The sequence below is a fragment of the Gadus chalcogrammus genome, chromosome 20 (assembly GCF_026213295.1).
Source record: "Gadus chalcogrammus isolate NIFS_2021 chromosome 20, NIFS_Gcha_1.0, whole genome shotgun sequence".
In the NCBI taxonomy this organism is placed as follows: Eukaryota; Metazoa; Chordata; class Actinopteri; order Gadiformes; family Gadidae; genus Gadus; species Gadus chalcogrammus.
In genome coordinates, this window is record NC_079431.1 from 22,053,963 (window position 1) to 22,068,290 (window position 14,328).

The 14,328-nt window shown below is 45.1% G+C and overlaps 1 protein-coding gene across 5 annotated transcripts in view; it reads right to left on the reverse strand.

Moving 5' to 3' along the window:
• Nucleotides 1-14,328, reverse strand: part of dip2a (disco-interacting protein 2 homolog A) — a 204,777-nt gene that overhangs the window by 73,825 nt on the left and 116,624 nt on the right. For all 5 annotated transcript variants that reach the window (XM_056580043.1, XM_056580042.1, XM_056580040.1 and 2 more), the window contains 4 exons: nt 13,465-13,584; nt 11,887-12,087; nt 10,297-10,388; nt 5,923-6,033 (listed from right to left, as the gene is read on the reverse strand). In XM_056580043.1, the coding sequence (XP_056436018.1) occupies nt 5,923-6,033; nt 10,297-10,388; nt 11,887-12,087; nt 13,465-13,584 (524 nt within the window). The remainder of the gene's footprint in view (nt 1-5,922; nt 6,034-10,296; nt 10,389-11,886; nt 12,088-13,464; nt 13,585-14,328) is intronic.

Here is a 14,328-nt window from a genome sequence, read left to right on the forward strand (position 1 = left end):
GGTGTGGGAGTTATATCCCCAAACGCGTTTTCAGAACATTCCTTTGGCCAGTTAGGAGATGAACAATTCCCTCGTTTATGGCGGCCCCTAATGGCGAAATTTTGGAGAAGATATACAATTTCCTCGTTTATTGCGCCCCCTAATGGCGAAATGTTCCTATTTTTTTATCGAACGACATTAAGGTTAGCACCAACATGTATGTAAAATTGGACTCGATCTGATGTCTATTTTTGGATTTTTGATCTTCCACGTCTAATTTAGCTAATAAACCAATATTCAAAACGCTACCGTTTCGTCGTCGAAGGTCGGATCAAAAAAGTATTCGAATTTATTTTTTTGTGTGCGTCTGAAGACGTCGTGTGCAAAGTTTGGTGATTGGTCAAGAAATGTGGGAGGAGTAGCGAAAATACAGTTTAGCGGTTTTCGCGTTTTTGCGACTGTGGGAGGTTAACGTTTTGGAATGTGGGAGGTTCGTGTGGGAGTTATAGCCCCAAACGCGTATTCCTTGGTATAGCGCCACCTAGTGACCGGCGTGTCTGGATTTTGTCAACTGAGTAGCGGTGCCGGACCTGGATCTAGTCATGCAATTGGCGTGTCCGCACCATTTACGGTTTGGGCTGTGGTACCACTTCTAGGGGGAGGTAGTATAAAAATAATAATAATCGCTACAAAAACAATAGGGATCCAACCTGTTGGCTTGGACCCCTAACAATAGTTGAGCACTGCATTAGGGCTGGGCGATATATCGAATATATGCGATGTATCGCGTGATGTTCTCCAGGCGATGTATAAAATGCCCCTGTCGCGAACATCGAATACAAATTGGCACGTAATATGTTTATTTTTGCCGCCGCCGGCATACTCGTTGTGTTCCCTCCTCTCGCTCTTTCCTGTGGCTCTCTGCCTCACAGACTCATATGCATTAAACACACTCACTCCCCCCGCGAGATTCTAGGATTCTACGTGCGTATGTGACGGTCGCGTGTGTGACGTCACACACGCGACCGGTGAGTGAGAACAGCGACCGGTCACTCATCTCCTACCGTTGAGTGAGAACAGCGAGAGAGAGAGAAAAGATGATGGAAACTGAGGATTTGGTTTAAAAAAATAATAGTACAGGATCCGTCGTCTGGCAGTGGTTTGGCTACCGAAAGGAAGATGTGGAACAAAAAACGGTGTTACGTAAAATATGCCGCAAAACCATTGCCACGAGATCAAGCAGCACCACAAATTTATTTCACCATTTGAAATGCCACCCGCTGCAAAACGAAGAATGCCAAAAACAGCGCATGGCCCAATCTCCATCCACATCAACACACAAACAACCAGCCCAGAAGCAAATTACTTTGGCTGCGTCCTTTTCCAAAGCAGTCCCGTATGAAAAAAAAAGTCAGAAATGGAAAGAAATTACTGCCGCTGTCACACACTACATAGCCAAAGATATGGCCCCAATAAGTGTCGTTGAAAAGCCTGGTTTCAAAAACCTCGTTAAGACGCTTGACCCTAAATATGAGTTGCCTGGTCGCAAGTTTTTTGCCGAAAAAGCTCTACCAGAGCTATACATATCAGAGAGAGAGAAGCTGGCCCACACGCTCACAGACGTGACTTTTTACGCGTCGACCACCGATTTGTGGTCGAGCAGGACGTGTGATCCTTATTTAAGTTTCACAGTACACTACATTGCCAACTGGGAGTTGAAGAGCGCGTGCCTTCAAACAAGCTTTTTCCCGGAAGATCATACCGGCGAGATATTGGCACACGGCTTGGAGGAAGTACTGGCAGCATGGAATTTACAACAAGCCCGTCAAGTCAGCATCACCACAGAAAACGGGGCCAACATCGTTAAAGCTTGTAACCTGATTGGTTGGACAAGACTGCAGTGTTTTGGCCACCGGCTGCACCTGTCAATTGGTGAGTACTGGTATCCACCTAGTGGTAGTAAAGTCATCATTTATTTTAGATTTTTTTTTATCAGCAATGTTAAAATTTACTAGCCTACTGTTAATTAAAACTTTAAGAGAGCTTCAAATAGTTTTATGGATTAAAAAATTAATAAAAAAATGAATGTGATTTATGCATATTCATGTGTATATTGAAAGAAAACTATTTGAAGTTAGAGTTAATTTTAAAATCTAAATGATTTCTGTATAAAATGTACAAAAGATGAAAAGATAATTATAAATTATGTTTGAAAAAATTAATTTGGTGTTGCTGAAGAATTATGGATTTCTTTACAAATATTATAACATTAAAATGTTTGTTTGTTTTTAATCTCAGAGAGAAGTATGAAAGACCCCCGGATAGACCGTGCTGTCAGCCTATGCAAAAAGGTGGTGAGCAGCTTCTCTTTTAGCTGGAAAAGAAGGAGAGACCTGGCCAAAGCTCAGCAAGAGCTGAACATTCCTGAACACCAGCTGATCAGCGAGTCTCCTACCAGGTGGGGATCCAGACAAAAAATTATAGAGAGGGTGCTGGAGCAGGAGCGTGCCGTTTCCAAAATCTTGGGCTCCGACAAAAAAACAAGGCATCTTGTTCTTCATTGGCAAGACCTGGAAGTCCTTGAATCCGTTAATAGGGCTCTAAAACCCCTAGTCGAATTCACCGATGCCTTATCAGGTGAAGACTATGTCACAGTGTCCTACGTCAAGCCTGTGCTCCATCTCTTTGAGTCCAGCATCTTGGCTGTTCAGGAGGATGACACTCCACTGACAAAGTCAATCAAAGTCTCCATCCTGGACAATCTGAAGGAGAAATTTGCTGACCCTGAAACAAACAAGTTGCTGGACATGGCTTCTCTCATGGATCCCAGGTTCAAAACGACATACATTGCAGAGGAAAAGATCGAGGACATCAAGCTCAGAGCCATGGCTGAGATGGAGAAAATGCTGTCAGACCAGGGTGCAGCTGAGGCCACTGTTTCACAGCCTCAAGAAGAGCCACCAAAGAAGAAAACTCTCTGAAGTTTTTTCAAAAAAGCTACGCCGTGTTCTGCCTCTGCCACACCATCACAGAGAGGCCAGATACACAGAGATGTCCACCTACCTGCAGTCTGCCGCTGCTGACAGTGAGTCTGATCCCCTGCAGTGGTGGAAGAAACATGAAGACATGTTCCCAAACCTTAAAAATGGCCATTAAGTATCTATGTGTGCCTGCCACCAGTTCCCCTTCGGAAAGGGTATTCAGTACCAGTGGGAACATTGTCACATGCCAGCGGGCATCTCTCAAGCCTGAAACTGTGGATAGGCTTGTGTTTTTGGCACAGAACCTGTAGCTCATTTCATATGTTGCCACACACCTGTGACATGATTGTTCTTGTCCTGTAAGTGTTTGTTTTACAGTGACATTTCTGAGCTTAGCTTATTTTCTTCACATATTATTTGACAATTCTTTGGATTTAATGTTGTAATGAACAATGCAAACAAGATGCACTTTAATTTAGTTAATTATTATTACTATTTATTTGTCAGGGGTTGCTCAATGCATTTTTTTGTTGGCTTTGAGCTCTCTTTGTGTTAACCAGTCATAAAAAAAATGATGGAAAAAAGGTGCACTTTGATTTAATTTTGTATTATGATCATTATTTCTTGTCAGTGTTTTGAATGGACATTTGTTTGGCTTTGAGCTCTGTTTTTGCTCAAAAATAATTAACGGTTTGAATAAATGCTGTGTTGGAAAATCTAACTTGCTGTGATTTTCCTTTTCTTATGTGCAAGTTCTAAATTCTTCCAATAGAAAGCACTAATGAGTTTAAACAATATGTTGTTTCATGTAATCTACATGCAGACTTATGTTTCAGGAATACTCAAATTATTATAACATGTAGTAACATTATGCCAGACATGGTTGAATCGAGCATTTCTGATGTGCTCTAGAGGTGATTCAAAATATATCGAGATATATATTAATAATAATAATAATAATACATTTAATTTAGAGGCGCCTTTCAAAACACCCAAGGTCACCTTACAGAGCATATAGTCATCATACATTTTTTAAAAAACAAGACATTGTGGAAAAAATAAATAAATAAATAAATAAATAAACATAAGCAATAAGAAATAAATAAAACAAAAACAAGACAAAACAAAACAAAAAAACAAACAAAACAGTGATCAGTTAGACGTTGTGTGCGAGTTTGAACAGGTGAGTTTTGAGTTGTGACTTGAAGGTTGTAATGGTGTCTGACTGTTTTATGTGTGGGGGGAGGGAGTTCCAGAGCCTGGGTGCTGAACAGCTGAATGACCGGGCACCCATTGAAGTGAGTCGTGATGTGGGGATACATAGTAGTCCAGCAGAGGTTGAGTATCGAGATATAGTAAAAAAATATTGAGATATTCATTTTGGCCCATATCGCCCAGCCCTATGCATCCCTCACCTATTAATAATAATACTTCTACATATTTTTTTTCTGAACTCGAAATTAATATTTATGGGATTAATTTACTATGATTGTTGTAGCCTTTGAGCTGGTAGCTTAATAACATCGCCTAGCTATGGATCCAAAGAAGAGTAAGATATAAAAGCTGAAAACAACATCATACAGCCCTGATATTCATAAGCTCTGCACCGAAATTCAGAAACAAAAATCCCATTAAACTGGATGAGTGTGTTTGATTTCTCATTATAGCAAGTTGTAATTTTTCGCAGAAAACACCCTGAGCATATATTCTCTTTTGCTCATGCAGGTCCCAAGTGTTGCTTGGAATCAATGCAACAGGACTACTTCGCACTGAACTGGAGAGTCAAAATCCAATTGTTTTCTATGATGCAATGATATTAATTTCATTTGCACAAACATGGACTGAAACTGCAGAGCTAGGCCTACTCAGTTTCAACTAAAAAAACTGTTAGTGGATTTTTCCTGCTTTCCTCCCTCATGTCTTGCTAGATATAACGTCCAAAAAAAAGGTTGCTTGTTATGTAGCCTATGTTTTATTAAAAATGCATAAACTCTTATTGCCTATACAGGCTATTTAATTGCTAAAGTAGCTAAATAGCCTATTACAAATAATATATATGCGGTCCCAGACAGCTATCCACACCACATTTCTAAACAAAAATGGCCCTTTACAAAGAAAAGGTTGCCGTCCCCTGATCTAGAGAGACAGACAGGGAGACAGACAGACAGACAGACAGACAGAACATCTGACAGACCGACTCGCCAACAGACAGACAGCTGTTATATATATAACTAGATCTGCTTTGCCCTCACACACACACACAACACGCATGTGATTAAGTGTGTAAATCAGCCTCGTCGTGATATTCCAAACTGAAACATTAAAACTAAAGGCTCAAAAGTGAGAGAAAGAGGAGGAGGAAGAGAGGGATGGAGAAAAATATCTCTATAATATAGACCTTAAAATATAGACCCAAGCTTTTCGAAAGCATCAGGCCTCTGATAAGAATAATTGCCAGACATCATACAACTCTGTACAGCTATGAATCTCATTAAGGACAGAATAACACATTAATATCTCCAGGCCGTGCTAGTGAGGAGGACCAAGGCACTTCAGGTTGTTTGGACAAAAGAAGAGTTTTTTCTTGTGGTTTTTTTTCTGAAGGGAACTTTGTCTCCTCTTTAGTGCAGGAACATGAAGAGGAAAAAGTAAGATAGATAATAAGAGTATCATTAAGTATTTGTTTTAGTATGACTGAATTATGAGTAATACTAAGTATTAGTATAACTAATTTGTTAGTATTACTAAGTGTAAGCATTGCCGAAGTGAAAAGCTATTGAGAGCCCTGTTCTGATCTGAATCCATCATGCAGTGACTTCATACTCCACTAGGGTTCACTGTTTCTCTGCTCAAGTTCAGTTCATCAGATCCAGATGAATTTCCCAAACATTCCTAGTACTGTATATGAGACTTGAGCAGATGCTGAAGAACAGAGAGAGCCATGGGGGATGAGATGCATTACCTTCCGAGTGAGAGGCACCTCGATGGGCACAGGCACAAGCTGGGCCAGCAGACAGCCGTAGAACGCCACCATGAACATCACCGGGTCGCTGTTCGGGAACACCAGCGCCACCTGCAGAGAGCATGCTGTTAGCCCAGCTAGCCACAACGTCCACACACAAACACACACACAGCCCACCTACAGGCTAAAACACACACACACACACACACACACACACACACACACACACACACACACACACACACCTACTCGGCCAAACACACACACACTCACACACACACACACACACCCACCCACCCACACACGCACAACAAAACACACAGATAGACACACCCCAATGTCTACAATCATTGAGTTGATTATTACGGTCTGTTAGTCAGACATTCTGCAGGTCAAATTCCCTCAGCGGTCAGTGTTCTTCCACTATCGGCTAATTTCCCATTAATGTCTCATTGGTGTGTCGCAATTTGTCGAGCCCCAGACTCATTTATTTAGCTTCTTTATCATCCTTATTTCCAAACGTGTCTGAGTGTGTGAGTGTCCTAGAGTGTGTGTGTGAGTTCGAGTTCCAGTGCGAGCGTGTGAGTGTGTGTGTGTGGGCCTGTGTGTAACAGCATTGACTCAATGCCAAGGTGGCGCTGACGAGTGGGGTCTCATTAGGATCTAGGAGGGGGGGCAGGGGGTTCTCTAGGGGGGGGGGGGGGGTTCTCCACCGGGGGGTCAGGGGGTTCTCTAGGAGGGGAGGTTTCTCTAGAAGGGGGTCTCAGTGGGCTCTCTGGAGGGGGGTCAGGGGGTTCTCTGTATTTAAAAATGTATTTCAGGGGAAACAGATGTTATTTTGTGATTTTCCATCATTCGAATACCTTAGTGCTGTATTGAAATGCTCCCCCAGAGTTCTCCTATTAATTATTTACAGGCCACCCACATATTCTCTAATTTTTTCGATGACTTCAGAGAATTATTGTCTAACATCTCCACAGAATTTGACTGTCTAGTTATAACTGGTGACTTGTGCAAAAAAGTGTGCAAAAAAACCTTTTACCATTTTGGACACATTTGAACTGTCTCAACATGTGAAAGAGGCTACTCATTGTAAGGGGCACACTCTAGACCTGGTTATCACAAAGGGCCTCAATGTTTCTGATCTCTCTGTGACTGATCCTTCCTTAACTGACCACCTTTGTGTTTTCTTTAAAGGCCCACTATGCAACTTTTTTAGCCAAAATTACATTAAGTATGCAGGTTGAGAGTTATGCTGATGGTTCTGCATCCATTTCTGGGTCGATTGGTGGGTGTGTCATTTTCCCATGTGGCCTCTACAGGGAAAAAGCGCATATGCAACTTGATGTGTTCGGACCGAGCGCTTCCGGATGTGACGCGGCGGAAGTATCCTCGAAAATGTAGTCAGATTGTAGTTTCGAAAATGCTTTACGGCACAGACACACACCCAAACATGGCACCGGCTAGATATAAACAGCCAGTTGCGAGGCAATTTGGCTTGATTTACCTTAATATAACAGGCTAAGAGTCATTGCGATGGTTCCATTATACATTTTTGTTCGATTGTTCGTTGTTTCAACTCCCCCTTGCGCATCTTGGCGGAGAAAATGAATATGTTTCTGCCGGCGACCCGCCGCCCACTCTCGCGGGAGTCTCGGGTCTCGCGAAGTAACGAATTGCTTTGCGGCACAGACCCCCAAACACGGAACCGGCTCGATATAAACACAAGTAACTAAGGGATTGTTACATTCATCATAGATCAGCCGACTAAAAAGAGACAGAGAAACCCAATGTCGGAGGAACAGAAGAAGAGAAAGGGGAGACTGACCGACAGAGAGGCCAGACACGAGTAAACGTTGGGCAAGCTTTTCAGGTAACGAATTGCTTTGCGGCACAGACCCCCAAACACGGAACCGGCTCGATATAAACACAAGTAACTAAGGGATTGTTACATTCATCATAGATCAGCCGACTAAAAAGAGACAGAGAAACCCAATGTCGGAGGAACAGAAGAAGAGAAAGGGGAGACTGACCGACAGAGAGGCCAGACACGAGTAAACGTTGGGCAAGCTTTTCAGGAATAGCGTGAACTGAAAGAAAATGAAGACTTCAAATCAGACTCGACTTGGCCGTGTTGCTTTTGAAATTGAAAGTACCCTTGGGGGAACTTTGTCCTCGTGGTATTCTTGATGTTGATAGTCTCTGTACAAATGTGTTTGCTCAACCATTTTGTTGTGAGCCCTGTAAAAATTGTTTTCTCGACCGTTTTGTTGTGAGCCCTGTATGTTTCTAGCTTGCTTGGTTGCAGCCATATAAACACCTTTGTTTCCATTGGTGTTTTGCTGTTCGTCTGTCTCGTCCCCCAGATACAGACTGAATCCCCGAATCCAGGTTCTTGTTCATTTAGATTATTATTTTGGCCAACACTCTCACACTGATTGTTCTGTTCAACCTAAGATAAAACAATTATAATCTAGGATATAAATTCTCCCCGTCAACTATAAAAAGGATGGCTTTATGTTTATTGCAATACAAATACACCATTTTAAAAATGTATAACCTTGCCTACACTTTATGAACATTTACTTCGGACATGGCTCCATGCATTCGCCGGCTTCTTTGAAAACAAATGCACATGGCTCGCGTAGAAGTGCATGGGGAAGGGTCGTCAACGAGTTGTTACGACAGTGTTGTAAAATATCTACTACGAAACTGTAGGGGGTGCTGTGTAGAGAAATGTGCGTGCCAAAACCAAGAAAACAGCGAAGAAATTCCCGAAGTTGCATAGTGGGCCTTTAACATATCTTTTATTCCCGACATACAGACAAAATCAAATACTGTCAAAAAACGGTATATCAATGAAGATTCTAATGTACTTTTTAAAAAGGCCATCTCCTTGCTACCACCTCTCAACCCATTTTCTGCTGATGATCTTGTAGAAAACTTTAATTAGAAAATTTTGAAAGTCATAGATGTCATTGCACCTTATAAGGTTAAAACGATTTCTGGAAAGCAAAAGGCACCCTGGAGAAAAGCTGCTTCTGTAACAGCACAGAAAAAAGAATGCAGGAAGGTTGAACGCATCTGGCGTAAGACAAAACTTCATATTCACCATGATATCTATAAAGAGAGCCTCCGTGCCTACAATTTAGACAAAAAAAATGCTAGAGAAACATTTTTCTCCAATATCATTAAAACCAACACTAATAATGCAAAAACCCTATTTGCATCTGTTGACAGACTGACCAACCCCCCAACACAAATTCCACCTGATCTCCATTCCACGCAGAAATGCAATGAGTTTGCAGCTTTTTATACTGATAAAATTGAAGGCATCAGACGCGCCATCAATATCTCCACTTCAAACAAAAATGTTGGACTACCACCCTGTTCAGGCAAAAGTAACGTGGCAAGGATGGCATGCTTTAATGTTATAGACTCTCAAAATCTTGTGGAAACTGTGACACAACTAAAGCCATCCACCTGTTGCCTTGATACTTTACCTACCAACCTCTTTAAGAATGTTTTCGACTGCCTAGCAGTAGAGATATTGCAGATAGTTAACAACTCTCTCCAGTCAGGCAATTTCCCAAAAGCTTTGAAAACTGCAGTTATTAAACCCCTTTTAAAAAAGCGGAGCCTAGATGCCTCTATTATTAACAACTACAGACCAATATCAAATCTGCCCTTCATAAGTAAAATCATTGAGAAAGTTGTCCTCCAGCAACTTAATCACTTCCTGGCATACATAAGCCTACATAAGCTTTCTAGACCACTAAGATCCTCTGAGACCAATCTGTTAATTATCCCCAGAGTAAACACGAAACATGGGAATGCAGGATTTAGTTACTATGCAACAAATAGCTTGAATAAACTCCCAGAGGATTTAAGACTTGCCCCAGCTCTGAGCACCTTTAAAACAAGACTGAAGACTTTTATGTTTGCTTTAGCTTTCTGCTAAATCTTAAATACATTGCACTTTCTAAAAAGCTTTTTTAACATGGCCTTTATTTTCTATTTTAATACTAAAATGCCTTTTTAACTTTCTATTTTACCCATTTCTTTGCATATGTTTCCTTTTACTTATCTATTATTTTATTTTATTGTATGACAATGTTTATATGTGAAGCACTTGGAGTCTGCCTTGTGTATGAAAAGTGCTATATAAATAAAGTTGCCTTGCCTTGCCTTCTCTAGGAGGGAGGGGGGTCTCGGGGGGTTCTCTAGGAGGGGGTCAGAGGGTTCTCTAGGAGGGGGGGGGGGGTCTCGGGGGGTTCTCTAGGAGGGGGTCAGAGGGTTCTCTAGAAGGGGGGGGGGGGGGGGGGGGTTCTCTAGGGGGGGGGTCTCCGGGGGCTCTCTACGGGGGGGACTCACTCTGTCCCCAGGCAGCAGCAGCGGCTCATTCCTGCTGCTCAGCTTGTTCAGCAGGCTGTAGGCCAGCTTCTGACTGCGGCTCCACAGTTTACCTGCAGGAGAAACAGACGTTACCACTCCTCTGGGGTCCGGCGTCCTCCCAGGCTGCGCCAGAGCCTGGTAACCAGGAACTCAAAGAGGCAGACTTCACCTTGTTTCCTGTTTGTTATGGCCGTGTTCTACGAGAGGCTCGTTTGTGTGGCAAGACGCAGCTCTCAGAAGAGCATCTTTTCTCCAGTGCCTACAGTGCCCAGTGCTAGACAGTGTGTAAACCTTTACAGACACCCTGTCTGAGAGCCCTGGTTTCAGGACAGCATGAGGAGCTGGTTCGCCACGAATCGGACCCCTATGAATACAGGGTCAGATTGAGCACAACAAAGTGAAAAGCCCTGTTCACTTCGATTACGCTTGTCTCATTATTAACCTATAGTCAACACTTTGAAACACCCAAACAACACTTATCTGTAATCCAATTCCCTCTACCTGAGTTGAAGTTTCAACCAGGCAAGGCTAGGGAGTTGTGTTGATACAGCCCCTCATTCAGGCCCCTCAGCCCAATCGAGCAAATGGCAATTATTGAAAAAAGGGATGTGAAAAAGAAATGACCACAAAAGGTCAAACAATAAATCTGCCAGTGTGGAAGAAGATATTGATGTTTTGAGGCATTTCGTTAAAAACAGACAAACTCCGATCCACCATTGAGGTTTGAAATGAGCAGAACACAAGGAAAGTACTGAGACCTTAGACTGGTCGGCCTACAGAAGGGCCAGCTCCTACCGTAGGCCTGTAGGCCCAGCCCCTACCGCAGGGCCAGGTCCTACCATAGGCCCAGCTCCTACCGTAGGGCCCAGCTCCTACCGTAGGGCCCAGCTCCTACCGTAAGCCTGTAGGCCCAGCTCCTACCGTAGGGCCCAGCTCCTACCGTAAGCCTGTAGGCTCAGCTCCTACCGTAGGGCCCAGCTCCTACCGTAGGGCCCAGCTCCTACCTTAGGGCCCAGCTCCTACCGTAGGGCCCAGCTCCTACCGTAGGGCCCAGCTCCTACCTTAGGCCCAGCTCCTACTGAAGGGCCATTTCCTAGCGTAGAGCCAGCTCCGATGTGTGGGCCCAGCTCCTACCATAAGGAGTGAGTTGGTTCCAGGCCTACTATAGGGTCCAGTGAGGTCCACTAGGGTCCAGGTCTTACTATAGGTGAGATTGTATGGTCCAGTAGGGTCCAGTAGAGTCCAGGTCTTACCGTAGGTGAGTTTGTATGGTCCAGTAGGGTCCACGTCTTACCGTAGGTGAGATTGTATGGTCCAGTAGGGTCCAGTGGAGTCCAGGTCTTACCGTAGGTGAGTTTGTATAGTCCAGTAGGGTCCAGTAGAGTCCAGGTCTTACCGTAGGTGAGATTGTATGGTCCAGTAGGGTCCAGTAGAGTCCAGGTCTTACCGTAGGTGAGATTGTATGGTCCAGTAGGGTCCAGTAGAGTCCAGGTCTTACCGTAGGTGAGTTTGTATGGTCCAGTAGGGTCCAGTAGGGTCCAGTAGGGTCCAGTAGGGTCCAGGTCTTACCGTAGGTGAGTGTGTAGACGGCCTTGCCCGAGTTGTCCAGTGCGGTCAGACAGGGGCTCTTGGGCTGGGTGGTCCCCCAGCGCTGGAGGGCTGCCAGCAGGGAGGGAGGCCGGTGCCCCCCCCCCCCCTCCAGAGGCTCACCCTCCAGGGGCCCCATCTGCTGGCCCTCGGGCTTGGGCTGGTGAGGGTCAGGCAGTTGGACTGGGAGGACCAGAGTTTAGATATTTAGTATTGTGGTTATCAGGAGATAATAATAATACAGTTACTTTAGTACCTTTTAAAACGTGTGTTTACAAAGTCAACCATAAATAGACACAGGCCCTTACAGAATAAGCAGTGGGCTCAGACAGTTCTAAGGGGTTGTGTTCAGCAGAGGTCTGTTAAAGTGCCTGTTTGTTCTAGATGAGGTCGCCGCTGTGTGTGTGTGTTCTGATTTGACGTCTCCTTGTGTTGAAACAGAAACAGATGAGACAGTGATTTTGCGGTATAGGTTTATAAAGAACTCCCTTCCCTTCCCTCTTCTTCCATCTTGTCCTGAGCCATTCTGACTCAGGGGAACCAGAAGTTCGCTTCCACTTCTACTCTGTAACCTTCTACTGATCGATCTCGATCTCAACCTCTATCTCCCTCTTTCACTCTCTCTCTATATATTTCTCTTTATCCCTTTCCAATCCCTAACTATCTCCAGCCCCCCCCCCCCCCCTCTGTGTGGGCCAGACACACACATGCTTCACAGAGAAGCTCATCTCCAGATCCACCTCCAGATGCATACATACACACACAGACACACACCTTCGGATCCGCACACAAGCACACACACACTCCTTCAGATCCACACACACACACACACACACACACACACACACACACACATACACACACACACACACACACACACACACACACACACACACACACACACACACACACACACACACACACACACACACACACACACACACACACACACACACACACACCTCCCTGCTACTGCAGGACAAAATGGCTTAATGGAGCGCGAATGTGCCCGCTGTTCCTGTGTGTTCTAGTGTGTAAGTGTGTTTGTGTGTGTTTGTGTGTGTTGGTGTGTCCTGTCGCCCCCTCCACCACACCACACCGAATGGTTCTAGCACTGCCAAGGCCAACAAAAGCCACAAAAATAAACTCCATGAACACGTTGATCCGAAACCACAAGCAAGGCCCGCCTCTTCAAGCTCATCAACCAATAAAAAGTCTATGTTCCTTACGAACAAACACTCAATATAGATACCCAACCAAAGCCTGGACGGACAATAATTGAGATAAAAAGTGATCCCCAAGCTCAAACTGAATGCCCACTGTTTGATAAACGTGGGATAAGATATAAACATGGACTCATGCCCTCAAAGGGATGAATGATCTCCACAAACTGTCTAGTAGGAGTGGCTAGGTAACAGGTTAGACTCTGAGGATCATACGATCCACGCTGTGAAAGGCAGTGAAGTTCCAGGGGGGTTTTCTCCCATGTTGAATTCATGCTGCATGTATTGGTAACTGACCAATGAGGGGAGATGATGCAGATGGGGAGGAGCCTCTTACCATCCAGAAGCTCTTCGAAGTCGTCCAGGAAGAACTCCCTGAGGGGGGGTCGCTTGGGCCGCTTCAGGGTGTTGAGGAGCTGCTGGATCTTAGAGGAGACGCGGCTGTTGACCGGGACCCCTGCAGGAGGGGTGGGGGGAGAGAGGGGGAAGAGGTGGAGAGAGGGAGGGAGGGGACATGCAGGAGGACAAGAAGACAAAAGGAGATAAAGATAAAGACATTAGATAGCAGCAGGGAGAGGGTGGGGGGGAGAGCATCAGGGAGAGGGTGGGGGAGAATGCATTAGGGAGAGGGTGGGGGAGATAGCAGCAGGGGAGGGGGGGGGTTGCAGCAGGGAGAGGGTGGGGGAGACATCAACAGGGGGGAGGGTGGGGGAGATAGCAGCAGGAGGAGGGTGGGGGAGACAGGGAGGATGGATGGCGAGACAGAGTTAAGGATAGGGAGCAGGCAGGAGCAGAGGAAGGAGGGTATACAGAGGACAGACACACAGACGAAAAGGTCAGCACGGTACCAGCTCAGCTGTCCGTCACAAAGCAGCACAATGACTCATACGGTCGTGTGGAGGTCAGAGGTCAAGGCCTGTCGCTGAGCAGCACTCTCCCTTCTAGTCACCAGGCGTGACTAGAAGGGAGAGTGGAACAAGGCGTGACCTGGGCAGCAGGAGCGCTCAGGGACAGAGGAGAGCAGGCTGCTGCCTAGCAACAGCACTGCTCCCTCCCTCTGGACCGCCCTGCAAGGGATGCACCTGTTTCTCAGCAGGAGTGGGGGGCTGCTGCTGTACTTTCTGCAGCGAGCCCCCCAGGCCAGACAGGGACCGGGGGACGGGGGGAACGCAGCCGACACACAAACCAGCAGTAAGGAGCT